Raw genomic sequence first — 26961 nt, 5'->3', positions numbered from 1 at the left:
CATTAAAACTCGTAAAGCCCCATGATGGAAAACTTTGCAAAAAGTCTCATATGTTAGGCACGAAAAATCTGTAACACGTCAAAATGACTAAGGCGTTTTTGGTATCAATTTTCATTTTCTATTATAGTTATTATTGGTCAAGAATGAAAAATAATTTGGTGAACTTTGTCAAAAATAAATTATGGGATGTAAAATAATTTTGGTATGTCAAAATAAAAATTTGTTATAAAATGATAATGAACAAGTGAGAAAAGAAGAAAGAGAACAAAAATATGGTTTTTTTTATTAAAGAATGTGTGTTGACTATTTTACCCTCGTTTTAATTATAAAATTTTGAGTAAACTTTTACGTAAATGAAGAAAATGAAATTCTCACCATAATCCTATTATGGATTTTGGAGGCTTTTTTATTATTTTAAATAATAAATAATAATAAATGTTAAATAATTTAAAATAATAAAAAATTCAATTAAAAATGATAATTGATACGAAAAAAAACCTAAAATACCCCTGACTTTACGTTTTTCAAAGTTAAAACTATACACATGATTCCTTCTTCCTGTCGCATTACAAGATAATGCCAACGTGGACTCTTCTCTTTGAAGAGACTTTGGATATGAAAAGAAATCCACCTACTTTTAGATAAGCTAAGGCCTGGGGGATTTCTTTACTTAGAAAAGAATGACTTCCAACCGATTTTGAATCAACAAATCCGATTCTTTTATTAGTTAAAGCATATTCTTTAATAGTAGATTCCGGCAAACAAAAATAGGAATCACTTACTCTGTCAACTAGTCAATTTAATAACTAATGATTTGATGTTGTTGGCCTAATTTCTTGTTGGATTTGTGTTGGCATGCCCAGGTTTGCCATAATCCAAGAAAAATCTGGTGATCAACTCGTGTAGGTTCTATTTGTCTCGAAATATTGAGGAATTTGATGCCTTTTAGAACAAGACAACTAAACTCACGAAATTTTTTTTAATGACAGAACGTTTATATCTTGATTTCTCATTCAAAAGAAAATGACCGTCAAATTCAGATATACAGTTTCCGGACATGTTCCGCACGGGAACAGATCTCATGAGACGTTAAACAGTTACTGGTTGTTAATTGTCAGGCCCCACGCTCATAGATCATTTATGGTTTGGCGATATTTTAAGATTTCACGAGTCTGTGAGCAGTGAAATCCTGTTTTCTGACTTACTAAACTTCGGATTCCTTCTGCCTGCAACTAGGGTTTTGGGGTTCTGGAATTTGGATCTGAGGTATCTAAGGTAAGATATCCATGTCTCAATCGTTAGATCTTGATTTTGGGTACCATATTTTTGCGATTTCTTAACGTTTTTCTTCCGGTGAATGGTAGATCTGCTTTTCTTTTTTGTTCATTGTTTCATTATTTTCCTGGACATAGTTTCTGGTGTTGGTAACGTTTTGTTTCTCTGAAGGTTTTGTTCATTTGTGGAACGGGGGCGCAATTTTTTGCCCCCTTTTGTTGTATTGCAGGTGAATAAGAAATTCGGACATCTTTCCTGGGAAAATGAAGCCCATCTTCTGTGGGAACTTTGAGTATGATGCTCGCCAGTCTGATCTGGAGCGACTTTTTGGCAGATTTGGGAAGGTTGATAGGGTGGATATGAAGTCTGGTTCGTTGCCTTCCCCATTATTTTTTTTGGGCTAATTTATGTATGTTAACTGAGATCCTATGATTTTTGTTTACTCTACTAACTTCTAACATATATTAACATCAGTGCATATTGCATATTACTTGGTTTCTATTAACGGGTTCAGATTGTCATCCGTCCGCACTTTTTCTTATGTTTTGAATTGGTCTATGAAACCATTCTGTTTGTATGTAAACACCTGGAGCAGAGAGTTATTGTGTGTGTATTCAAGGTTTTCTCTTAGGATCAAGTTTAACTGTATCTGTCAGTATTATGCCAGGATGGTTCTGTTTTCTATTATCACACCATAGAATTCCACATATTCACTAATTTTGAGAAATTAAAGATGATAATTTCAGGGTATCTGGTATCATTTGTTCTGTTTTCACATTTACTGAATTGTATTGTAATGTCAAAAAAAAAGGGGGTCTGGTAATGCCCATTTAGGGCAACGCTTCTGTGAACCTACATATGACAATCGAAATTCTCAATTTTAAACGCATCGCATCTGCAATTGAAGAGGAGTCATCTATGGTGGTAGATTCCATGTATTCATTTTGGCGATATCCTCTGGCATCAACTCGATTCAGCAGGGACAAGTTCTCTTCCTTCAAGGTGCTAGAATCTAAGCATGTTTCTGCATTGGTTCTTCACTTTTTTGACTGCAGCAGTGTCCAGAGTTTCAAGACAACATGACATGGAGGGGGATATCCTTCATTGCTTGGGTCTTCAGTGGGGTTAAGGATTTGTTTAAGAAAAGCAAGTCTGTTTTTTGCAGTGTAAGCCCCATACTTAAAAATTTCTTTGGCGCAGGAATGTTATGAAAATCCAATGTTTTCTTGGCTGATGGATGGGCTATTGTGACATTTTCTTTCCTGCCGTGCCCGAGCTTCATCTTCTTGTGTTTTTCAGAAGAGCTGATCTGATCTGCCATGGCACCACCATACCACATTTTCCCAAGAGACCATTGCCTTTCATTCCTCATGACCTTCGCCCAGACTTCATTTTCAGACATGTCTCAAGGTAGAACCCTTGTGGATCATGTGGCCAGAGGCAGCAGAATAGATGGAGAAGGCATTCTATGTTCGTTGACCTACCATGAGACACCCACTTTTGGCTTGTTGTTCATTGACATCAATTAGTTCATATTAAAGGTCTGTTACTGATTTTCTGGTCACTTAGTTTCCAGCTTTGGCAGAGATGGCCAGGTGTTGTGTTTATTTATTGGTAGAGTTTATGGTTTAGTTGGTGGTAATACAATCTCATATTAAAATATACCATGGGGATTCTGAACTTAGTAGACCATGTTTGTTCTAAAGAATACTTAGCCATTTTTTCTTATTTTTTTGTGTTGCGGTCATTAGGATTTGCTTTTGTCTATATGGACGATGAGCGGGATGCTGAGGATGCAATACGATCACTTGACCGGTCAGAATTTGGTAGGCAGGGGCGCCGGCTTCGAGTTGAGTGGACAAAGGTAATGCTGTAATTATTTTGGTTAAAGATTAACGTATTATATGATTGGTCTAACATTGTGATAGGTTAAATTGTATTTTTCTCTTGATTTTGTTTGATAATGTATCTCATCTTAGTCTATCAATTTCTAACTGCAGCAAGAACGTGGTATAAGGAGACCTGGGAGTTCAAGACGATCGACCACAGCTAATCTGAAACCCACTAAGACTTTGTTTGTTATAAACTTTGATCCGGTTCGCACTAGGACAAGAGACTTGGAGAAGCACTTTGATCCATATGGAAAAGTACTGAATATAAGGATCAGAAGGAATTTTGCTTTTGTTCAGTATGAATCACAAGAAGATGCAACCAAAGCACTGGATGCAACAAACATGAGGTATTACGTTCTTTGTATGTCTTTATTTGGTCATTCATTTTTCCATAGCAAACTGTCTGGTTGTGTGTAGCAGTTGTGTATTCTATGGCAATGTCTCACTCATCTTGCTCTTAACCTAGTTTATAGAAAACTATATTGTTGGTTATACGTTGGTCCTTTGGTTACTAGTTACAATGATTTATAAAATTAATTGTGCAGCAAGCTGAGGGATCGAGTTATTTCCGTGGAATATGCTGTTCGTGATGATGATGACAGGAGAGGTGGGTACAGCCCTGAGAGAGTCCGTGACCGGTCACCTGAGAGAAGAAGTCGTGATAGGCGTGATCATGGTCGATCACCAAGCCCTTACCAAAGAGAGAGAGGTAGTCCTGATTATGGCCATGGACCCAGCTCATATTCTAAACCTGAACCAAGGGCAAGTCCTGATTATGGTAGAGCTGAAAGCCCTGCCTACAATAGATATCGCAGGTGAAGTCTTACATTTCATTTCTCCTTTGTTTACATCCTTGTTTGTTGACCCATGATAAAAAAATTGATAGATGCTTATTTGCATTGACAATGCAGCCGCTCACCCCATTCACCCGCAGAACATGAAAGATCTCCCCTGGCGCATGAAAGATCTCCTCCAGCACGTGAAAGATCTCGATCATGAGGCCACCGCAGAACTTGAGAAATGCTCACCTGTATTTTGCATCAGCACTTCTCATTTGCGGATCTTAAAATTGTGAGAGATGCTTCTAGATTGCTGGATTTGGGGATTATGTAGTGCAGATCCATGGCTTGTAGAGTTTCCTTGATCTGATTAGCTTTGATGGGTTTTTTTTGCTATCATCTTAGAAATCCCGCTATACAATATGCCATGCTATTTATACAAACATGTAATGTCAGAAGATAGGTCTTGGAAGATGGTTTAAGCTTGACTCCAATTGAAACGGCTGTGCTGGTACTGGTATGATTTATTATTAGAGTTTGGGGTTTGTTTTTGGTATTGGTGTTGGATATCCATATGTTACTGATACTTGATCAGCTGGTAGAGGCCAATTAAACCATCTACGTACACCTCCAGTGTTGATATGGTGGGTGATAAGAGTGGATCAGAGGCACATATAAATTAAAGAATCAATAACAACCGATCTCCAATAAAGCTCCCAAAAACTGGTAAAGCATTTCATCAGAAAGAGAAAAAGGGCTGGGTGGCGTTTAGAGTTACATTTCCACGTCTTGAAGCTGTTTGATGGGGATGTGGAACCCATTTGGTTAAAGTAGAAAAAGACTGGGAAGAAACAGCTCAAGATCCGTTGACTTTCTATTCTCTCCATATGAGTCCGATCACCTCCTCAGCAAGTGGCCATCCCAGTGTATCTCTCGCTGCTGCCCACGGAGTGCTAAAAGCCTAAAACACACCTTTGGTTTGGGGCGCATATAATGTTGACGACAATTTCCATAATGCCTATCAAATCATGGGAGGTCCTCTTAGATGACTGCGGAGGTTGAGATTTTGTAGAAATTCTGTGTGCCGATCATGTGTTTGATTATTTGTCTGTACGAACTTGATCTCGGGTATCCCCTGCGGCCTGTTGTATGTGTAGGAGAAAAGGATCAAATTTAAGTGGAAATTGAACTTTATCCAGTTCATGTTCATGAGGTGGAGACATAATACGAAACTTGCTACATGCATGCATGCTTGTCAATAAAGTGATTTAAGTTGCAGAGGGTCCCCACACATCGAAGACTCGACCCAGGACTGATCCTGCTGATAGAGCAAGAGAAAGGTAATCCCAGTTCCACACACATGACACAATCTCATCCAAAGCACCACAGAAATGATCACGCAGAAAAAGATATTATAGATTATAGAACCAGATAAACAAAGACCCATGTGTGTGACTAACAATAAACTGAACTCTGTAGAAGCAAATGAAGGGGTCCAAACAGCTCACGACCTTTGCCTTTTGGGTTTTGGCCCAGTTAACTACTAAAACACTCAAAAACTACACTTTGATCAATGATTCCTCGTCATAATCGAGAAGCAGATACCTTGCTCAATGGGTGAAGAGGGTTGAGAGAGGGGTTGGATGGTCAATTTCCATGGGAAGTGATGGTCAAATCATTTTCCCTTATTTAGGATATGATTCGATTTTTTTTTTGTATGGATGTTGATAATATCTGTTTATTGATTATGAAATGGATAAGTTGAGTTGGACAGTTTTGTCCGATTCTTTTTTCAAAATCAAAATTTGATGTTCCCTCGTGGTTGGTCTACAGTCACCCACTCATAGGGGGACCACAGAGTGGAAGTGCACCAACTGTTGAGATCATTGAGACACAACAGTGAAGCCTGTAGGGCTAGCACCGTAAAATAACTGTAGAGGAAGCAGTCCTGCCGTCATGCGATATATCTCAGTCCGTCGAATCGAGATTGAAATCTCAACTATTCAGATTCAATGGTTGAGATTGAAATTTAGATCGAATGAAATCTCGACAGAAATTTTCGATCGGACGGTCCAAAATTTTACTTGCCCGTGCATGATTGAAACAACTTAGGCCGAAGCCAACAACTTAGGCCGAAGCCAATGGAAGGATAGTGCAGTGGTTGAGAACTCACCTCTCAGTGGAGAGATTGTGGGTTCAATCCTTTCCGGCGGCATATGTAATTATCCCAACCCCAATTTCCCTATATATAAAAGCGCCTTTGTTACAAAAAAAAAAACAACTTAGGCCGAAGATTCGTCATCAACCATAAGCAATGCTTAATGAGAACCCTCACTAAGACAATGATGATGTTCTTATTGTAATGTGATGGAAATGGAATATAATCGATTCCCTAATAATTTAATTGTTCCGCTTTTAAGCACGCTAACCTATTAAATCAAATCAAATCAAACCTTTACGCCCGGAAAAACTCGGCAGTTGGCAAATTCGAAAATCCAGTGGGCCAGTGGCATTCTCGTAGATTAGTGTAGTCATAAGTGCTTTTACATAGTCCTAAGAATTTCCCATGCCGTCATATCTGTACATATATACGTGTCACCAAAATCGACCGTTAAAACGTAACTTCCTCTTTGTTCGGAAATGGGAAAAGTCGTACACCTGTTCCCAAATCCCACGCGGCATTTCTTTCGAATAAATTATATGTCTATAACTCGGTAACGTAAATTTTTTGAAAAATCTGGATTTTTAAATTTTAATGTTGTCGGAACAGTCGGATCTTCTACGGCGTCGTCTCACAGCCGTTAGATATTTTAGAGCTCAACAGTTAAGGCATTTCTGTATTGGAAGTCTCTCTCTCATTGGGAGTTTTCTTTTCTCTGTGTCTTTCTCTGTGTGAGACTAAAAATAACAGATGACAGAGAGAATCATTCGACAGACAGTGCTTTCCCACACGGGGGAGCCGAGAAGGTGAGGAAGGTTTTTCAAAATGCGATCATTTCCTTCTTATTTTAAACTATTTTGTTTAATTTTCTTCCTCTCCTCCTTCAGATTCTTCTATTGTTGTTTTCTTTAATCTTACCTCCTCTGTTTTTGAACTAGGGATGCGACCGTTTGATGTCTTCTTCATATTTCTGGTAGAGTTATGTTTGGTGTTCTGTTACTAACGAGTAGAAGGCAAGCCCTCTGTTTTATGATCGAAGGAGATAAATCAAGCTTTGGGTTGCTTCTGAAAGAAAAAAACGCTTCTTGGGTCCCTAGAGGTTGATCTTTGAAGCTACCTACTAGACTTTCTTTTCCCATGATTCGAGTTTCAGACATTTCAGAGCTTTTTCTTTTTCTTTATGTACTTATAATGTTCTATTCCACAAAATTTCTCCTTTGGCATTACGTTCTCAGCTCACTTTGTGTCGTCTTACAGCCGTAGAACAAGGGTAGAGACGTGGAGGTCTCATTCTCTTTGGATGTTCAGGAAGAAAAGCCATTCAATCCAGGTATTTTCTTTCTGAAAACTATGGCCCCTTAATTATTTTCTTCTTTTGGGTTGGTAAAATTTTAGTACACTCCAGACTTCGTAGTTGTCAAGGGGAAAAATTAATTCCTTATCTTCAAAGCCAAGTCTTTGTTTTAATTTTACGCACATCCAAACTTGAAGTCTTTGTTTATGTTCATGGGGACTCAACTAGAACGCGGGAAAGGTTTGTGTTATCCTATGCCAACCCAATCATGCGTTTCCATAAGGCATTCAAAAGGTACTATTGGAAATGGGTTTCATGGTTTCCCAAAACACATTTCTGAAAATCATTTGGAACGCTTAGTCCTCTCAGAAATATGGACTTGCAGAGTGGAGGTTCTGGGGAGCTGAACGATTACATGAACTAGTGTTCTGGGTAAAGTTATTAGATTCGGCCTCGTGGGATCCGTGACATGACCATATTGTGCTTCAGTTTCTGGTTCTGTAAGGGATAACCATGACAATGACTTCTGGATTTTCTTGCTTGCAGTGGGTGCTTTGGTAATACGATACCTTCAAAGTGCGAATATTTTACTTTTAGCGGCCCAGTGGCCAACCTTTACGTTTACTTGATTCGTCCTGTTGCTCTTTTCAGTAATTTCATTGAACCTTCACTCTCTACAACATCGAAAAGACTCGTGCGTCTCCATCAGGTACAATGATTTTGTTGGTCGGATTTTGTTTTCAGCAAAAGGGATATCTGTGATTTCTTCCTAATCTTTAATTTATTACTCCTGCGGCTTGCACCTACTCCTTATCAATGCAATATAAAACCAATCCACCATCTTTTTGTTTACTGTATCAACTTCATGCCTTTTAGTTGTCTGGATCTTCATTCCAAGCTTTGGTTTTTCTGAATTCTGTGTTCTTTCAGGTACTGTGATCCATAGGGTGCTAGCCAGATAGAGATGATGGTGGAAGAGGAAGGGAGAGAGGTTCTGGCAGATACCTGCCCAGCTGTAGAGTGGCTATCGCGTGCGCAAGACCTTGTGCCTTTAGCTCTTCAAAAAGCAAGGGAAACTAAAGGGTTTCCTGGTCGATGGAAGATGATAATTTCCAAATTAGAGCAGATTCCTTCTCGTTTATCAAACTTGTCAAGTCATCCTTGTTTCTCAAAGAATGCCCTTTGCAAAGAGCAATTACAGGGTGCGTGCAAGACACTGGGTGAAGCAATTGAATTGGCAGAGTTGTGTGTGGAAGAAAAATCTGGGGGAAAGCTTCGGATGCAGAGTGATCTTGATGCCTTATCTGGCAAGTTGGATTTAAATTTACGGGATTGTGGGCTGCTGATCAAGACTGGAGTGCTTGGTGAGGCCACCTTACCTTTGGCTGTTTCCCGTTCATCTGCAGAGCCAGAGGCTTCAACATATCCGAATATACGAGAATTGCTTGCCCGGCTTCAAATTGGGCACTTCGAGGCAAAACATCAGGTGCTGGACAGCCTTGTTGAAGTCATGAAGGAAGATGAGAAGGCTGTGTTGGCTGTGCTGACCCGGAGCAATATCTCAGCTTTGGTCCAATTGACCATGGCAACTTATCCTAGAATTCGAGAGAAAACAGTCGCAGTCATCTGTTCACTTGCAGAGTCAGGGAGGTGTGAAAATCTGCTTGTTTCTGAAGGTGTACTTCCTCCTTTGATCAAGTTGGTTGAATCTGGAAGTGCTGTTGGAAAAGAAAAAGCCGCTATTTCACTCCAGAGATTGTCAATGTCTGCAGAAATAGCTCGGTCAATTGTTGGGCATGGGGGAGTTAGTCCTTTAATTGAGATTTGTCGTACAGGGGAGTCAGTTACACAGTCTGCTGCTGCCGGAGCCCTGAAGAATTTGTCAGCTGTGCCTGAGGTGAGACAAATTCTTGCTGAAGAGGGTATTGTCAAGGTCATGATCAATCTCCTTGCTTGTGGGGTATTATTGGGTGCTAAAGAGTATGCTGCTGAATGCTTGCAGAATCTCACTGTGAGCAATGACAGTCTTAGAAGGTCTGTTATCATGGAAGGTGGAGTTGAGAGATTGTTGATTTATCTTGATGGTCCACTACCCCAAGAATCTGCAGTGGGTGCATTGCGGAATCTGGTGGGTTTAGTGTCCACGGAAGCTCTTCTGTCACTTGGTCTTCTTCCTCGACTGATTCATGTGCTTAAAGTTGGATCCATTGGTGCACAGCAAGCAGCTGCATCTGCCATATGCAAGGTTTGCAGCTCAACAGAAATGAAGAGATTAGTTGGTGAAGCTGGGTGTATCCCTATGCTTATCAAACTGCTTGAGGCTAAAACAAACAGTGCAAGAGAGGTTGCTGTACAAGCAATATCAAGCTTAGTGACTGTTGTGCACAACTGCAGAGAAGTCAAAAAGGATGAGAAGAGTGTTCCAAATTTGGTTCAGTTACTTGATCCAATTCCTGAGAACACAGCTAAGAAGTATGCTGTTTCCTGTCTTATCTCCCTTTCTTCAAGCAAAAAATGCAAGAAATTAATGATTGCACATGGAGCTATTGGATATCTCAAGAAGCTGTCTGAGATGGACATACCAGGATCCAAGAAGCTGCTTGAGCGGCTTGAAAGAGGAAAGTTTAAAAGATTGTTCAGCAGCAAGTAGTAGAGCTAACACTAGGTGTCCTTGGTGTAATGAAGTACCTTGATCTCCCACAATTGTCTGTAACTTCAATGTTTCATTTTCTGTATGAAACAAAGCTTTCTTTGGTTTTTTTTCTTTCCTTCAGGGGGGTTGCTAATTCATGATTATAGTTGAGTTTTCCACTCTGTCAGTTTGATTGCTACTTCTCGCCCGTTGTTTCTGATAACATATGATAATTGATGCTTTCAGAACTTTAATGACTCATACCAGTATGTGCTGAAGATGTGTCCTTTGATTTCCTTGGTGGTTAGAAATGACAAAAGAACACGTTTCTTGGCTCCATTAGTAGCACCGTTGTAGAACAGGAAACATACTTGTTGGACACAAAAAAGGATAGTTGGTGAGAAAGAAACTGCTTTTCCAATTGCTTTTGATTCCATTGTGTCAGATTACTGAAAGAGAAATTTTGATTCTCCTAAAACCCATCTTCAGCTCATTGGAAAACAAGGATCTATGTTGCCGAGCTCAATTTAGCTGGGATAAAGCTGCTTGTTATACTCATGTAATACCATCTTAAGATGAATCTGAGACATTGCTGTGCTAATCTGCTTCTGGTTTCAGTGAGTTATGTTACTGAGATTAGGAATGTTGAAACATGAAAATACCGGCTTATCTGAAGAGGAAGAAATTTTAAGTGCATTCACTTTGGATGAAACAAGGAAAGAACATGCAAGGGTTTCCCATGGATCATCCCTAACAATATTATCTTACTTAGGTTGGGACTCTGGGCCCAAACCCAGCTCTAGGTAAGCATTGGGTTGTAGAATTTCAGAATAGAAATCAAAATGTTCATTTAAGTTAACAACAATAGAAGAGAAAGCAGTGGGTGTGAATGCCAGTTTTGAGGTATGAGTAGGCTGTTATTGGGGGATAATGAACAGGAACAATAGATGGACATACAGCTTAGCCTTTATACAAGGGACAAATACAATCCAAGCAGTTGCAAGGAGACTCTTGCATACACTACAACATGCTGCACAAATACTTAGTCATGTTGATGTAATTTGGAGTAAAGTGGAAAGAGGGTTTATACATCCTAATGCCACAGAAAGTCTGGCCAATAGATTTAGCCTCGGATCTACTACCCTTAGCACAACAGTGAAAAGACAAGGATATCCAAACATTTTCGCAAGGAGAACTTCTATAATAGATGAACAATTTGGCAAGACAGACAACATATAACGATGGAACAGGGTGGATGATATTACCACCAAGAGATTTGTGTAGTTTTGAGTTGTGATATGTTCTAATATCTCTGTTTACTTCGAAAAAAAGAAAAGGTAAACTGTTGTAATCAGTCACTTCAAACAATTTTTTTGTTTTACTGGAAAAACAATGCTAATCCTTTTTTCTAAATTGGAACTTTACATTAGTTATACCATACGTAATAATACAATTTCACTCTCTGCTTTGAAACGGTTTTCATTTTGAGTTTGATGATTAGGTGGAAGAGTAAAAAAATTGCATACATTTATATTGAAAATACTTTTATGAAAATAAAATTCATATAAAATAAAAACCCTTCTGAGATGGCTATTTGTTTGGCGGGAAGCATGGGATCTTTCTCCCAGGATAGCTACAAAAGTTTTTATTTTTTATTTTATAATTGGTTAAGAATATATATTATTTTTCTCAAAAAAGAGTATATATATTTTAATGTGTCAATTTACAAAATTGTTTATGTTAAATGTGCATGACCGTTAAGCCAAGATTTCAGACAGATAGATCCGAAATTTCGGTCGAAATTGAATATTGACCGTTGAATTTCAATGGTCGAGATTGAAATTTCGATATATGGTGTTTGACTTAATGCGCAAGACCTAAGCAAAATCTGTCTGTTTATGCCTACTAGCAAAATACAAAAATGAATGATGCCAATACGTTCATGAATCATGGTTGGAAAAAAAAAAATACATACATTTCTCAAGTAATTTGATATTAATATATTTTATTTTAAAATAAATATATATATAGGGTAATTCACTAATTTGTCTGTATTTAGGGAACGATCTTGACCTTACAAGCTCTAATCAGTTTATCATGCGCAACCCTCGATACAGATATAAACAGAACAACAAGGGAGCCGTGATCGGCGAAGCTGCGTCTCTGCTTCTAAAATAAATTGGATCCAAGAAAAATAGGTGTGGATATCGAGCTCCGCACGCAATCCGAGACGCCTCCATCTCTCCGCCCACCTCAAGAGGAACGTAAGTTCGGTGAAATCTAACTTCATCTTCTTAAGCTGTTAGTTTTTGTCTTAGTTTATAGCATACGATTATCAAAAAACGCTCTTCGTGTCTGCTACAGGTATCTGTTTGAGCTCCCTTTACTTTCATTTCTTTTCTATAGCAGGTGTTGTAATAGGGGCTGACCTGAAATTCAGTTGGGTTCTTATTGGAATTGGGAGATGAGCTGAATTTTAATTGAATTCGTATTTCCGGCCGATTGTTTTTGGGTTTTGTCGTCGGTTGGGTTTTAAATATTCATTTGGGTTTTGTCGCCGGTTGCGTTTTAGATATTCACTGTTCTACTTATGCTGTTTAGGGTACAATTTTTTCGCATTTTAGTTGTTTTGATCTATTGTATTTTATCTACCAAAAAAAAGATCTATTCTATTTCAACTTTATAGGGTTTTATTTGTTTGTTGCAATTAGTAGCTCTTTATATAAAAACTAAGTTCTACTTAGTTTGCTTCTTTAGGGTTGTAATTTGGGTTTGGGGCTGAGCTGGCGTGTTCTCTGTCTTCATGCTGTAGTTCGGAAGATAGAAGAACGGTATATCTAATGTACTGGGTTCTATTAATTTTTGGTTTTGAATGTTAGACCATTAGATTCATGTAATTCACGACAATTTTTGGAGGCGCATGGGTCGCAGTGTCTTATTTCAGGACCAGAATTTCAAGATGGACATCGTGCTTTTTCCTTTTTAGCAGACGGGAACTGCCACGTCTGCCTCTCTTAGTGCATCTGGGTAAGTTAGAGCCTTAGAGGTCATCAAGCTACCAAATTATTTCTGCCTGTTAGTAACCGAAGTGTTCTTTGAGTTTTCTTGTGGATGAGGTGTGTTCACCATCTATCTGTAACTTCATCTCATTTGGAAGAGCTACTGAATATAATTCTCCATGTGCTGAGGTTCCTCCGATGTATACCTCCTCCAAACCTTAGCCTTGGTTGGTAGGCCACCAAGAAAAATAGGAAGGGGAAAATGTTTGAGGATATTATGCAAAAAACGTAGAGATTTTTGACAGCCACTGTTTTCCTGCCAGTCCCAAGCCTGGGTGGTCTGGGTTATTGGCCCAAAAAAAAAATTCTAGAACCTTATATTTTTAACTTTGTGCTAGGGTGTTGCCAAGAAGCAATATGCTATGCTTTGACCCAGGTGTAGTAACACTAAAAAGCAATATGCTATGCTTTGACCATATGTAGTGAATACTAGCTTTAAAGGACTAGAGTCTAAAATTTGATAAAGGGAGGAAGAATCAACCCAACGTTGTATATGGAGATTAGATAAAGGGGTGAAAAAAGCTAAAGACTTGGATGACTTTATACATTTGCATTCGGAAGAAAAGTCATAAAAGGTTGTATCCAGTGTGTAAGGCTTCTAGTTTAGCAACGCCTACACGTAATTGGCATGGATAAATATTTAAAGAATGATATGGTGGATGTTATAAGATTTTGTCGTAGAATTACCCATCAAGCTTGTGTAAAAAGAAGAGGTTGCCAATATTAATTAGCACTTCGCACCTCAAGTAGGATAGAATGCAAGTGCTAAGATACAATATTGGGAACACATTCATGGATTAGTGCAAGATTTAAGCCAAGGAGACATAGATGTACATAATGGGAGAAATTGTTGACGTTTAGAAATGTGGTGGATATTGTTTTGTAAGAGTAACCTAGGGGGGGGGGGGGAAGAGACTTCAGTTCTAGATTTTGAAAAGGTCGTTATAGAAGATGGTTGTTGAGATTAATGTTCTTTTTATATATCCTATAAGTGGCTAACAGAATGCAATGACTACTTTTAGTGGTGGTTGGTCTCTATGCTTATGATGGTGAACCTGATGCAAAAGGCTTCCGCATAAGCAAGTACAAGGGGCAATATTCTTACGCAAGCCTACCCCAAAAGTTTTTGCTTATGATATGTTAGCTATAAACATGTACCTTGATAAGAATTGGAGCATTTATGTTACCTTCAAAAGTTGGCATTGTAGGAGCAAATAGATTATTTTTGAGTTTTCTACAGGTGACCCACTTAAGTGGGGGTGAAACTCTAGGTCCCCCCCCTCTGAAGTGGGAAAAATTATTGGTTCCCAAATTCCAAAATTACTAGTTACCCACCGTTAGACATTCTGTTAAGCAATTCAAATTTCAAAATTTGAATTTGAAATGACTCTAATGCCCTTAAGGGGTTGTTATGACCAAATTACCCTCCCTAGCCAACCCTTAGGTGGATCTATCTTCTTCCTACACCTTGCTGAAAACTGCCCACCACCTGCCTCTGCCAGCAACCACTGCCCCCAGTTTCCCCCCTGCCGGAAATAACCCATCACTGCTGGTTCAAAACCCTAAAACAAAACCAATCAAAGGTGATAAATTGGTTCTCCTTATCACTGAATCCAAGGATTTTAACTAGAAAATGGGGGAATAAAAAGTTCACCTTATCACTGAATCCAAACATCACAAAAGATCCGACGTCAAATGTAAACCCGTCTTCTGATAATACCCTGAAGTCCCACCAGGAATCACATACTTCTCAAGCACTCCTGGTCTATTTCTCGCTCTAGCTCTCTAGTTGTCTCTATTCAAAGTCGCAGGCAGTTATTGGAGCTCAGCCGGCCCTCTGTAATTGAAGCTGCAAGGTAATCTTCATTCTTATCTATCATTCAAGCTCCTTCCCTGTTTAATAAGATTGGAAATTTCATTTGGTGTTTCAGTTTCACAAATGGATAACCCTCGTCTTATATTTCTGTTCTTCTATAACGATTAGATTAGGTTTGGTTGATATAAGGGTTGAGATTCCATTTTTATGTCATATATGTTTGATCCCCCCCCCCCCCCTATAATCAACTTTCTTAGTTTCAGAAGTGTTGGGGTTCCAATGATAATTGGAGATTCATAACTCAATTTCAAATCTGGCTTTTATCTTCTCCGTATTGTAGGCAAAGAGCATCATTGTGATTTTCGTTTTTTTTTTGGGGGTGGGGGGGGGGGGAGGTGGTGGCGGTGGTCTCTGCACAGGGAGGTGGCGGGCAGTTTCTGGCAAGGTGTAGGAAGAAGATTCTCCCTTTGCCCACCTAAGGGTTGGGTAGGTAGGGTAATATGGTCATAACACCCCCTTAAGGGCATTAGGGTCATTTCAAATTCAAATTTTGAATTAGTTAACAAAATGTCTAACAATGGGTAACCGGTAATTTTGGAATTGTTTAGAATTGGAGAACCAGTAATTTTTCCCACTTTTAGGCTTAAGTGGGCCACCTGTAAAGAACTCATTTTTTATTTAAAAAAAAAAATTGTTATAATTATAAGGTTTGATGGTTTGTCGCATGACTGGTTATAATGTATCGTAAGGGCACCACATTAGCCAAGTATATTTTTCCCCCTAACCAGAAGGTTTGGTAGTTATATGATTGGTTATGGTGTTGGGCAGTTAAGAAGCTTCATACACATAAACTCAATGCAGCTGAAATAAAATGGTGAGACAGATTTATGGCAAAACTAAGGATAAAGTAAGAATGGTTAAATTGGAGCTGATATTTGAGTAGCTGAGGTACATGATTGATTATGAGAAGTTCACTTGAGGTTGCATGGACATGTTCAATGGAGGCTTGTAGGTATTCCAGCATGGCCAAGTAATTTATTTATATTGAAGGACCTAAAAGAGTCACCTGTGGAGTTAAAATTACTTTTAAACTCGAATAGAGCTGATTGATTGGAGGGTAAGGATTCATGTATCCAACCCCATTTAATTGGGAACTTTAGATATGGTATTGTTGCTGAATAGACTAAATGGACTTCTGAAGAATTTCTGCTTGAAGTTGAGATCAATAGAAGGGAAGGGTGGAAGAGAAAGAAAAACTGATACATGCTTGTTCACAGTGGACATAGTTTCTCAATTCATCTTGTGAAAATTCATAGAAAAAATTGAACATCAGAAGTAAAGAACATAATATAAATTCTTTAAAAGTTGGCAGGTTTTGAAGGAAAAAAAAAAAAAAAGATTCTGGCAAAAACTTATTTAACCACCTAATTTAGTTCTGAATTTTGTTCTTCCAGGTTGGGTATCAAAAGGTATTTATTTCTTATTCTGTTTGTATTATGCCTTATTTAGAAGTTCACAACACTCTGGTTTTCGCCAACCCAATTTAGCTGTGATAGGGCTTGTTTGAGTTGAGTTTCTAATGATTTTCACAACTCTATTCATCTTCATATTTTGGGTATCAAAAGGTATTTATTTTTTATTCTATTTGTATTATGCCTTATTTTGAAGTTCACAACACTCTGGCTTTCGCCAACCCTATTTAGCTGTGATAGGGCTTGTTTGAGTTGAGTTTCTAATGATTTTCACAACTCTTTTCATCTTCATATTTTATTTATTTGAAGCTGAAAAAAAATAAATCCTCAGACTCATCTATTGTTTGATATTAATTTTTTTTTTTTTAAATTATCTAGAAGGGGAGAGTGTTTAAAGGGAAAGGATGTTTATTTCCTAAATGATGGATATTGTCAAAAACTTTAGTGATAGACTTATAATTCTTGACCTTGTATACTCGGTTTATATGTCTTTTAGGATTTTATTTTTAAATTTTTTTTTTGGGTTCAATGTTTGTTAGAATTTAGTTTTTTTTTTTTTTTTTTTTTTTATTTTTTCTTTCTATCTGTGTTATGCCTTATTTGGAGGTTCACAACATCATGCGTCTAGTGAACCCAATTTAGTAGGGCATTGCATGAAATCTCACTTTGAACACCCATCTCGCCCCCTAAAAAAAGCAAGATCTTGCTCGAGTTGGTGAGATCTCGAGTGAGATCTTGCATTTTTTGATGGGCCAACTCGATAGAACTCGAGGGCCCATCTCAAGGGAGTTTTAGGGCCTAGCTTGGGCTTAAACTTGGTTGTAAGTCTAATTTAGGCCTTCTGAACACACTAGTGGTCTTAGATTTGTGAGAAAATGACCTTAAGTATGAGTGTGACTCGACCCTAAGTTTGAAATGAAATGCTGTAGGAGTGAACATGGAAGGTTGTAAAACATGAACTATAGAAGCTTTAAGACATATAAATGAAAATGCAAGTGTATCAAATAACTTAAAAATCTTAAATAGCAGTAGAATTCCATCCATATGAGTACAATACAACATTACATTTTTTACTCTCAATATTACAATAATGCAACCATCATAAGTTCAATATAAATCAAATGTTCATAACAAAAGCGTTGGGTGTGGCTCTTGCGTCACATTTTGATACTGACTACCTTATATCATTCTGGGCCTCAGGATTTCCTTTGCAATTTGGGCTTGGGCCCATGAATAGCTGTTGTGGCCTTGGTTGAAGAACTCCTTCAAATGGCCTTGTTTGATCTTTATTTCTTGATGTAGATGTGCTAGACCTTTATGCGAGTGAAGATCGAGTGTCAGTCTGCAAAAAAATGGGACAAAAAAAGGGCTTTGGAGTGGTTTTAAGTGGCTGGGTGGACCAAGATCTTGGTTGAGTTTGGGTAATTCTAGAGTCTCATGATCTCAAAAAATCGAGATCTCAAGCAAGAGCTCGGCGAGATTTCATTCCATGTAGCAGGGACAGGGCTTGTTCCGGTTGAGCTTCTGATGATTTTTAACTCACCTCTTAATTTTCATATTTTATTTCTTTGGAAGCTGAAAAAATTCCTCATATAGACTCATCTACTGTTTGATAAAAATCTTCTGTCTAGAAGGGAGAAAGGTTTTGAAGGAAATGGAACTTCTATTTCCTAAATGTACATTGTCAACAACTGGGTTATTACTCTGTTCTTGTGTACTCGGTATATTTGTCTATTAGGATTTTGATGAATTAACTCTTATCACAACAACAAAAAAAAAACAAGCCTTTATAAAAAATTAATGGGGTCTGCTATATGGATAAATTGACTCTGATCATATTTCCCAATTGACAGCATGATCCTTAATGTCCGCTTTGTGATCCTGAGAACTGATCCTGGAAGAATTATGCAAGTTGAAATAAATCTTTGATTATATAACTTTCTGGATAAAATTGAATTGTCAAAGCATCCAGCGTTGGCACTGCTGTCACTGAACCTAAGCTAGTGAAAGATGTGTGAGTTGCTTGTCTTAAAGATGGATTGAGACTCCATTTATATGCTGCTGACTATTCTGTGGGCAGATTTACAATCTGGTTCTAAAATGCTAGTATAAACATAGTATGCCCTATACCATATTACCATGAAACTGGTATCTGCACAAACCTAGATATTTTGCGTTGTGAAGGAATTTCCTCCACACTATTGTTTCAAACTTTTCAGTTCTTTGATTTGCACGTTATGAGATTGTTAACCATTTTATATTGGTTTTCCTTTTCCAACTTTCTCTTTGTTGTGAAGCATTAATTGATGGCAATCCCACTTCTATTTTTCTGCTTTCAAGTGCTCGATATGCTTTTACCAGAAAAAAAAGAAAAAGAAAGTGCTCGATATGCCTTCTCATCTTTTAAACAGAGGAAATTGTGGGTTCATATGCAGTATAATATACCTATTTCTTTCCATTGAATTTTGATAAATCTGATTATACCATTCTTCTTGAAGTATCCATATTAGTGGCTCCAAAGATGTTTATTTCTGTAGTCCATCCAAGTAAATCATTATATCTTGACTTATAAAGCTTATGGAATATTTGCTGGACTTTAAGGGTGAAGGTCAAAAATCAAAACTGATATCTTCCTCTTTAGTCATCATTTTGGTTACTAAGGAGCTTAGAAAAATGTGAAATGAATGCTGAAGGAGATGTCTGGAAACTGATAGAAGGAAGAAAGTGAATGGGGCATCAGAAGAAAATGTGACAGGATTTTATGGTTAGTGAAATATGTCTGAGCAGGGGGTTTGGCTCCTCTCCTCCTTGGAGGGGGTGTCCCAATGAGTCCTGATGAGTTATAGGATTTAACCACATGGAATACTTTAATCCAAGGCTATGGTAAATTCAATAAGTGTCTTTGGATTAGAATACTTGGACATAGCAATCTCTCATCACTTGGGCACATTGGGAGATATGCTTCAAGGAGAGGATCCAAACCCCTGAGCAGGAACAGGAAATAAACAAAGACATGGAAGCATGGATGGGACATGATTAAAAAAAGGGAAAGAAATTCAATTTTATGGGTGTGATGGAGAAAATGTCCTTTTCCTTCAGATTGCAGTATCTTACTGTATAACCTGTGACGTGCACCTTTTTCATTTTTTATTTTTTATTTTGTTTTATTTTTGTGGTTGAAGCCAGTTCAGCAAATAAACTGGCTTGTAGCCTTACTGTACAGTCTACATAGTTTATGCATCTGAAATCTGTGTATTAAAGATGATGTTTTGAAATCAGCTGGGGGCTTTGTTGGGCAGGTGCATTCAGATAGAAGATGAGTACGCTAGATGCAACCAGAGCTGAACTTGCTCTTCTGGTCTTGTATTTAAGCAAGGCTGAAGCCAGGGATAAGATATGCAGGGCAATACAATATGGTTCAAAATTTTTGAGTAATGGAGAGCCTGGTACAGCTCAAAATGTTGACAAGTCAACTAGTTTGGCCCGTAAAGTTTTCCGCCTTTTTAAGGTTTGGATTGAAGCTCTTGGTGGTTATTATTATTATTATTCTTATTTTGGTTTTCATTTTTTTGTGGATGAATGGTTTGTAGCTTGTTATTTGTACAAGTATGCAATTGTAAATTATTGGTCTCTGTGTGTAAGTGGTGGTACCATTGGGAAAACATCCTCTGCTGTGCATAGCTCTCTGCTGAGCACAGCAGTGTACATTTATACCAAATAGGTGGCTGAGAAAGCAAAGAAGTTAGAAGGCTATTTTGGACATTTTAAAGTATGGACATTTTACCTTCAAGATCAAACTTTTAATCTCAACCTCTTATTTGGCATAAAAAGTTTACTGCTGTGCACAACAGAGGACATTTTTCTCGGTACCATTCATATAATTTCTCTTGAAATTCAATTTCCTTCTGATGTTTCATGGGTTTTTAGTCTAAGACATTTTCTTTGATCCGTTTTCTATTGGACTTGCAGTTTGTCAATGATTTGCATGGTTTAATCAGTCCAACACCCCAGGGAACTCCTCTCCCAATTGTTTTACTTGGAAAGGTTCGTTGCTTTATTCTTATCCATTGTACTGATTAGATCCTCTTTAACCCTCACTTTTTGACATTTTACATGATGCTGTTATTAGTCCAAGAATGCATTGGTATCAACTTTCTTGTTTCTGGATCAAATTGTTTGGCTTGGGAGAACAGGCATCTACAAGGTAGTGATTGTTTCTTCTTAGTTAGCTTTCAGTTCTATTGAGTTTACCTTTAGCACATTGGGAATTGATGAAATCATTGGAATGGTTTCCCTGCATTTTAACTATAAATAGAACAAGGAGCGTGCAGAGCTTCTCGGCAGAATCTCCCTTTTCTGTTGGATGGGTTCCTCAGTTTGCACCAGCTTAGTTGAGGTCTGTGCTTTTGTATTTTTATTTTTATTTTTATTTTATTATTTATTGATTTGGATAACTGTGCATTTTTGTGTTGTTGGTTGTCATTGTCATCATTAGTACTGTGATAAACAGCTTCATTTTTTTCCTGTTTGTCCGTTATCAAGCTTGCGGAACTTGGAAGGCTGTCTGCATCAATGAAGAAGTTGGAAAAGGATCTTAAGAACACGGATAAGTATGAGGTATGTGAATCTGGTTAAGACGTATTCGTGTTATTCCTTATGCTGATGACTTTGAATAAACTAACACTTTTCGCTGGTGAATGCAGAATGAACAATACCGCGCCAAGCTCAAGCAGTCAAATGACAGGTCACTAGCACTGATAAAATCAAGCATGGATATCGTGGTTGCAATTGGGCTGCTTCAACTGGCACCGAAGAAAGTTACTCCTCGTATTGCAGGAGGCTTTGGATTTGTCACCTCACTCATCTCTTGTTATCAGGTGCTCTGTCATTCTTTACCTCTATGATTTGTGGGGTTCTGATGACCCCCCCCCCCAAGCCAAACACTAAAACCTCCAAACTCAAACACGGATCTTATTCATATTTTGCTGCTTTCTCCCGAACTGTTGTTGCAGTTGCTTCCATCGGCGCCTAAGTCCAAGACATCGTGAGGAGGGAAAGATGGATTGGCTCAACACTCATCAGCAGCATCAAAATAATAGTCCAGGTTGATAGGGATTACATATATCCATGTTGGCATACACTTTTGTGCTAGTTGTTGAATGGTAGAAACATACTGAAGTTTCACTCGGACATCACTCTGTCCATATTTTCCTTCATTTCAATTACCTAGGGTTTAATTAATTTAATAATATTGTTGTCGCATTTGTTGGTTGGTTCGTTGAAATCTGCATTCCCACTGGTCATGTTTGTGCTCGTACGAACATATTAAGTTCGTCCAAAACAGGAACGAAATCATCCAAACAAGTTCGCTGGTTCCTTGAGGTCCTTCTTCCAAGCTCTCCCTTCTTTGCGGTAGGTACATCCCTTAAGTTTACACTTTACACACACGATCAGATTGTTGTTGATATCTTGTTTTGAGCTGGGTCAATGGCTACCCTATCGAATATGGGTATGTTCATCTGCTGAGCTCACCTGTTTTGTGTAAAGCTTCCCGCCAAATGTTCTTATACCTAATAAGCTCTGCAGCTTTTTGGCCTTTGCTCAATCTTGATCATTATGATTTTGGTGGTTAGTCACATTGTACAAGTTTCACATTTATGAAACTGGGGAAAGGCTGATGATGATTTTGGGGGTATTCACATGTATCTACGAGTGTAGATGTAACTCTCCAAGGTTAACCAACGTCAACTGTTGGTAAAATACTAAAGATGTCAAAATTCTTGTGTATTTTACTTTTTTAACTTTATTTACATATTGATTAAAACGAAAATCGTGATCAAGTATAACATTCGCTAGGGTTTTGGGTTTAACCACAAGGTCGCTGAAAGCATTACATACTGAGTATTTAATTTGGAATATTTAGACCGTTGCTGCCTGCTAGGATTTTATAGAACAACATTAGGTTGTACAATTAGTTGGATTCTTTTACAAAGGTCCTATTATACTATTGGATTGTAACTAATTCAATGGTTTATATTAGAACATATGTTGGGGTATGATTTAAATACTTAAAACAATAATTGAGTATGACTTGTCAACAATCTCTTCCTATGTTTTACATATGATTCCAACATTAGTCTCAAAAATATAATATTCAATTTAACACAGAATCATCTATAACTTTCAAAAAAGAATAATATTTAATTAAATTCAAATGAATACCTTAAATCAGAATCATGAGTTTTTAAAATAAATCTTAAAAAGAAAAAAAAATTAAAGGTTCTATATAAAGTATTTAATTTGTAGGAAAAATTAAAAGTTCTTCGTAGCCTTGAACGATTTTACTCATTAAGTAAATCATCATCATCAAGCTCTAGATTAAAATGATCTCCTCTATTTTCGTCATCCCCTGCAAATTATCTTTGAATTTCATAAGAATATGAAACCAATTATTTAGACAATAAATGTGTGAATATCTAGTTCTACCAAAAGAACTTAATACAATCCACATAATGGCTGAAAAACGCTTGCATTTTCATCAAGTTTCTATACAAGAACAAGTTTTAAATGGTTTCTTTTACATAGAACCGTTCTATGTTTCCATGTGGCATGTAATTGTTATCATGTCCACCACAATTATCTATTGTATCATAAATTTTGGAATGACACATTCTTCCATGGAAGATATATCATTAGATGTATAATGATATAAAGATAACAGTAACATCATTGAAACATATTAACAATTTTTATATTCGTTGTTTGGAATAATAAGATAATCAAGCTTCATACAAAGGTTGCTATATCATCAATGTGTAATGACTTCTCACACCTCTATACTCCTCAATCTTAACCAATTATTTGAAATATGTAAATTGTTATGAATAAAAAATACGGCTAGATAAAATTCGATCAATTTAAAATAATATAGAGTTTGATTAAAACTTACCCATATGGTCTTTAACCCCCCCCCCCTCACAGTTTTGAATGTTCGATCTTTATTCAATCTCTTTGTAAGGGCATTTGTCATGTTCTCCTTTGATATTACATCAATCAAAGTTATCATTCATTGTTTAATAAAATAATTCAACATGGTCTGTCTTAGCCTAATTTGTTTCCTCTTACTATTAAAAAATGAGTTATTGGCAATCATTGTCGTTGCTTGATTATTATAGAACAAACTCAAAGAGGTTATCTTCAAGTTAACCAATGGAATATCCATGGTTTAATTTCTTATCTACTCTGCATCATTTCCTGCTAAGGATATAACATATAATTCTGATTCCATAGAACTTAAAGCAATGCAGATCTGTCTCTTAGATTTTCACACAACAACTGCTCCACCTAGTGTAAAAATATAACCACTAATGGATTTGTTGTTTTCTATATTTGAACACCAAGAGGCGTCAGAATATCCTTCCAAAATTAGAGAATTTCTAGTATAGGAAATAACATAATTTGCAGTACCCTTAAGGTATCTCATTAGATTTTGAGGGCAACCCAATGCTCTATACTAAGATTACAAGTGAAAGGACTCAGCATGCCTACTATATAGGCTATGTCTGGCCTAATGCAACTCATTGCATACATGATACTGCAAATCAGTTTAGAAAATTCTGATTGATTCATAGCTTTACCATCATTCACTACAAGCGTTTTGTTATAATTGTACGGTATCTCTACCGGTTTACATCCATTGTATCATTGTATACCCACTTGAAAAGTAGTTTTTCAATATAGCTATATTGGTTAAGGATAATTCATTGCCCATAAAAACTTACTTTCATGCCAAGAATGACGTATTCAACACCAAGATCCATCATGTCAAATTCTTTAGTAAGTTTTCTTTGATATCACTCACTACAGATTGATCAAAACAAAAAATCAGCATGTCGTCTACATATAAACAAATAATTATGACCTTATGCAACACAAATTTATAATAAAGGCATTTATCAGAATTACTAATTTGAAACCCAAAGTTCTTTATTTTTTGTCAAATTTTTTATGCCATAACTTAGGTGCTTGTTTAAGACCATATAAAGATTTATTTAATTTACAAACTTTATGTTCAAAACCTTTCATAATGTATCATTTAGGTTGGTCCATGTAGATTTCTTCACTTAGGTCTCTATTAAGAAAAACTAGTTTTACATTCATTTAATGCACAATATAGTATTCAATAGATGTCAAAATAAGAAGAATTCTAATTGTGACTAGATGACAGATCAATGACTAGATATCAAAATAATCCACTCCACTGATTTGGGTATAACTCTTAGCTACTAAACGTGCTTTATATCGAACTACAAATCCATCAAGATTTAGTTTCTTCTTCAAAATTCATTTTCAACCCACACACTTAGCACTTTTAGGTAAATCAACTAAAGTCGGAGTGTTATTTTGTAGTAAAGAGTGCATTTCCATTAGTTGTCTTTGTCCATAGCAAAGAGTCCCTAGATCTCATCGCTTTCTTATAGGTAGATGGATCATTCTCTAAGTGGTAAATTACATAGTCCTCACCAAAATCTTTGGGTACTCTATCTTTTTTGGAAATGCGCATAGGTTTGGGTTCAAGAAACATGTTAGGATTAATGTTTGAAGTAATTAGTTCAGATTCTATAATCGATTCGGTAACCATAAATGTTGGATTTGGTAAGGTCATGCCTTGATTTCGAAGAAACTTATATTCAAAGAACTGCATCCCTAGATTCTATCATCACATTGGTTAATAGATCTAAGAATTAGTATGCAACACTCTCTTATGCACATCTTAGATATACACAAATGTTGGTTCTAGGTCCCACCTTAGGTCTTCTAGGATCTTGTATCCTTACATAAGTAATACAAATCAAGGTCTTCAAGATGTCAATTCTACAAGAATGTTTATACCACAATTCATATGGAGTTTCAGTTAATTTTGAGTGTGGTAACCTATTTAGAATGTGATTCGTAGTTAATGCTGTTTCTCCCCAATAACAGGCAAGCATGCCAACGGTCGACAACATGGAGTTCAACATTTTTGTTAATGTCCTATTCTTACGTTCACCTATGCGATTTGATTGGGGCAAGTAAGGTGCAGTAGTTTAAAAAATTATACCATCAAAGGCACAAAATGTTTTGAACTTTGTCAAAGAATATTCACCTCCTCTATCACTTTTAAGTTGTTTAATTTTTAAATTTTAACTGATTTTCAACTTTACTCTTAAAATTTTTGAAAATTTCAAATGCTATTTTTTTTTTAACAGATAAATATGAAAATATATGAAAAAATTTGTCTATAAATGTAATTAAATACTTCTGTCCTCCTCGAGTTGTTAAAATTTTAAAATCACAAAAGTGAGGATGTATTAATTCTAAAAGTTGTGTGCTTTTAGAAATCTGACGAAAATATTTTCTAGTAATTTTTGTTTAAGCACACACTTCACAACTGAAAAAGTGTTTAGCAGTATCTAATGGTATGTTATGAATTTTAGAAAACTGGACCATCTTCCTGGAGTTCACATGTCCCAATCTACAATACAATGTCTTGGGATCAATCAAGGTTGAACTAATATGGTTTATTGTCTCATTTTCTAAACTTAGTCTATACATACCATTAATTAGATAAGCACAACCAAAGTAGTAAGAATTAACAGATAAAATCATACTACCACTATGAAAAGAAATACACATGTCAACAATGCATAAAAGGCTAAGTGAAATTAAATTCTTTTTTAAATTAGAAACTACTTTAACATCTTTTAATGTTAGAGCTTTACCTGAAGATAAAATTAGATTTGTTGTTCCTCTCTGGGTTACCAAAGCTGATGCTCCATTAGCAACTATTATAGTCTCTGAAACCTCAATGCTGTCAATCAGCAAGTTCGTGTTGTGGCAAATATGACATGTAGCTCCTAAGTCCAACAACCAATCTGAAGAAGTACTAGTTTTGACCTCCTCTACACCCACCATGGCTAAAAAGTGTCTAGACTCAATATTATCAATCATCATATTGACTTTTTTCTTTTTAGTGTGTCCATCATTCTTTTTTGGTAGCCTACAGTCAATTGCAAAGTGTCTCCATTTCTCACAGTTGTGGCATTTGCCTTTCTTTTTGTTTAAAATAGTTTTTTTGACCTCTAACTTATTGGATCCACTTTTGTGTGGCTTGGTTTTCTTAGAATTATGCTTGAGATGGATGACCATATTCGCAACATATTTTTGTCTATTCGCCTTCTTTAAGTTGTTTATGAGTTTATTCTCTTCTTTTTTTTATTCGTATAAATCGTTTAAGATCATCTAGTCCCATCCGTACCTTTTTCATACACACCTGAGTTAGTATTTATAGAACAACATTAGGTTCTCCAATTAGTTGGACTCTCCCACAAGGCCTCACTATACCGTTGGATCATAACTAATCCAATGACCCATATTAGAACATATGTTGGGTATAACTCAAATACCTAAAGTATATTTGAGTATGACTCGAATACCTCAACAATATTTAAATAAAGTGTATGATATGTAACTGTAGTCATCTTATGATACATAATGAAGTTGTAAAAACTGAGGAGAAGTGGATTCAGCAAAATGCTTACT

At 36.8% G+C, this 26961-nt stretch overlaps 3 protein-coding genes across 8 annotated transcripts; all 3 read left to right on the top strand.

The window, feature by feature from the left end:
* The first annotated feature begins 823 nt into the window (after window positions 1–823).
* On the top strand, window positions 824–5404 carry LOC149013614 (serine/arginine-rich splicing factor RS41-like). Of its 4 annotated transcripts, XM_089159483.1 has the most exons (7): window positions 824–902; window positions 990–1275; window positions 1505–1644; window positions 3027–3139; window positions 3276–3514; window positions 3713–3982; window positions 4079–5404. In XM_089159483.1, the coding sequence occupies exons 3-7, from the start codon at window positions 1539–1541 to the stop codon at window positions 4164–4166; spliced, it is 816 nt and encodes a 271-aa protein (XP_089015609.1). In that variant the 5' UTR covers window positions 824–902; window positions 990–1275; window positions 1505–1538; the 3' UTR covers window positions 4167–5404. The 4 variants fall into 4 exon arrangements, with proteins under 4 accessions (XP_089015609.1, XP_089015608.1, XP_089015611.1 ...); XM_089159482.1 differs by having other exon boundaries at window positions 836–1275; XM_089159485.1 differs by lacking the exons at window positions 824–902; window positions 990–1275 and adding an exon at window positions 2476–2816 and having other exon boundaries at window positions 1557–1644.
* Window positions 5405–6816: 1412 nt separating this feature from the next.
* Window positions 6817–10292, top strand: LOC149013613 (uncharacterized). Of its 2 annotated transcripts, none has more exons than XM_089160108.1 (5): window positions 6817–6913; window positions 7046–7206; window positions 7365–7437; window positions 8053–8110; window positions 8332–10292. In XM_089160108.1, the coding sequence occupies exon 5, from the start codon at window positions 8366–8368 to the stop codon at window positions 10049–10051; it is 1686 nt and encodes a 561-aa protein (XP_089016234.1). In that variant the 5' UTR covers window positions 6817–6913; window positions 7046–7206; window positions 7365–7437; window positions 8053–8110; window positions 8332–8365; the 3' UTR covers window positions 10052–10292. The 2 variants fall into 2 exon arrangements, with proteins under 2 accessions (XP_089016234.1, XP_089016233.1); XM_089160107.1 differs by having other exon boundaries at window positions 7948–8110.
* A 1830-nt stretch (window positions 10293–12122) lies between these two features.
* On the top strand, window positions 12123–21656 carry LOC149013612 (peroxisomal membrane protein 11D). 2 transcript variants are annotated; one of them, XM_089158273.1, is made up of 8 exons: window positions 12123–12297; window positions 19680–19888; window positions 20350–20424; window positions 20510–20584; window positions 20696–20776; window positions 20923–20997; window positions 21084–21257; window positions 21393–21656. In XM_089158273.1, exons 2-8 carry the CDS (start codon window positions 19697–19699, stop codon window positions 21426–21428), a joined length of 708 nt encoding a protein of 235 aa, XP_089014399.1. In that variant the 5' UTR covers window positions 12123–12297; window positions 19680–19696; the 3' UTR covers window positions 21429–21656. The 2 variants fall into 2 exon arrangements, with proteins under 2 accessions (XP_089014399.1, XP_089014400.1); XM_089158274.1 differs by lacking the exon at window positions 12123–12297 and adding an exon at window positions 12321–12397.
* Window positions 21657–26961: the final 5305 nt, after the last annotated feature.

Source organism: Hakea prostrata, chromosome 6 (assembly GCF_041222555.1).
Source record: "Hakea prostrata isolate BN-2017 chromosome 6, UWA_Hpros_2, whole genome shotgun sequence".
In the NCBI taxonomy this organism is placed as follows: Eukaryota; Viridiplantae; Streptophyta; class Magnoliopsida; order Proteales; family Proteaceae; genus Hakea; species Hakea prostrata.
Note: the sequence above shows the minus strand (reverse complement) of the source record. Positions and strands in the feature narration are given on the sequence as shown.

What these genes read in the sequence shown, in the direction of transcription:
- LOC149013613 (XM_089160108.1), top strand. Translation starts at nt 8,366, where the DNA reads ATGATGGTGGAAGAGGAAGGGAGAGAGGTTCTGGCAGATACCTGCCCA.
- LOC149013614 (XM_089159483.1), top strand. Translation starts at nt 1,539, where the DNA reads ATGAAGCCCATCTTCTGTGGGAACTTTGAGTATGATGCTCGCCAGTCT. An exon ending in TAGGGTGGATATGAAGTCTG is followed by an intron (nt 1,645 to 3,026) that starts GTTCGTTGCCTT and finishes TGCGGTCATTAG; the next exon opens with GATTTGCTTTTGTCTATATG. An exon ending in CTGGATGCAACAAACATGAG is followed by an intron (nt 3,515 to 3,712) that starts GTATTACGTTCT and finishes TTAATTGTGCAG; the next exon opens with CAAGCTGAGGGATCGAGTTA.
- LOC149013612 (XM_089158273.1), top strand. Translation starts at nt 19,697, where the DNA reads ATGAGTACGCTAGATGCAACCAGAGCTGAACTTGCTCTTCTGGTCTTG. An exon ending in AAGTTTTCCGCCTTTTTAAG is followed by an intron (nt 19,889 to 20,349) that starts GTTTGGATTGAA and finishes TTGGACTTGCAG; the next exon opens with TTTGTCAATGATTTGCATGG. An exon ending in AGAACACGGATAAGTATGAG is followed by an intron (nt 20,998 to 21,083) that starts GTATGTGAATCT and finishes TGGTGAATGCAG; the next exon opens with AATGAACAATACCGCGCCAA.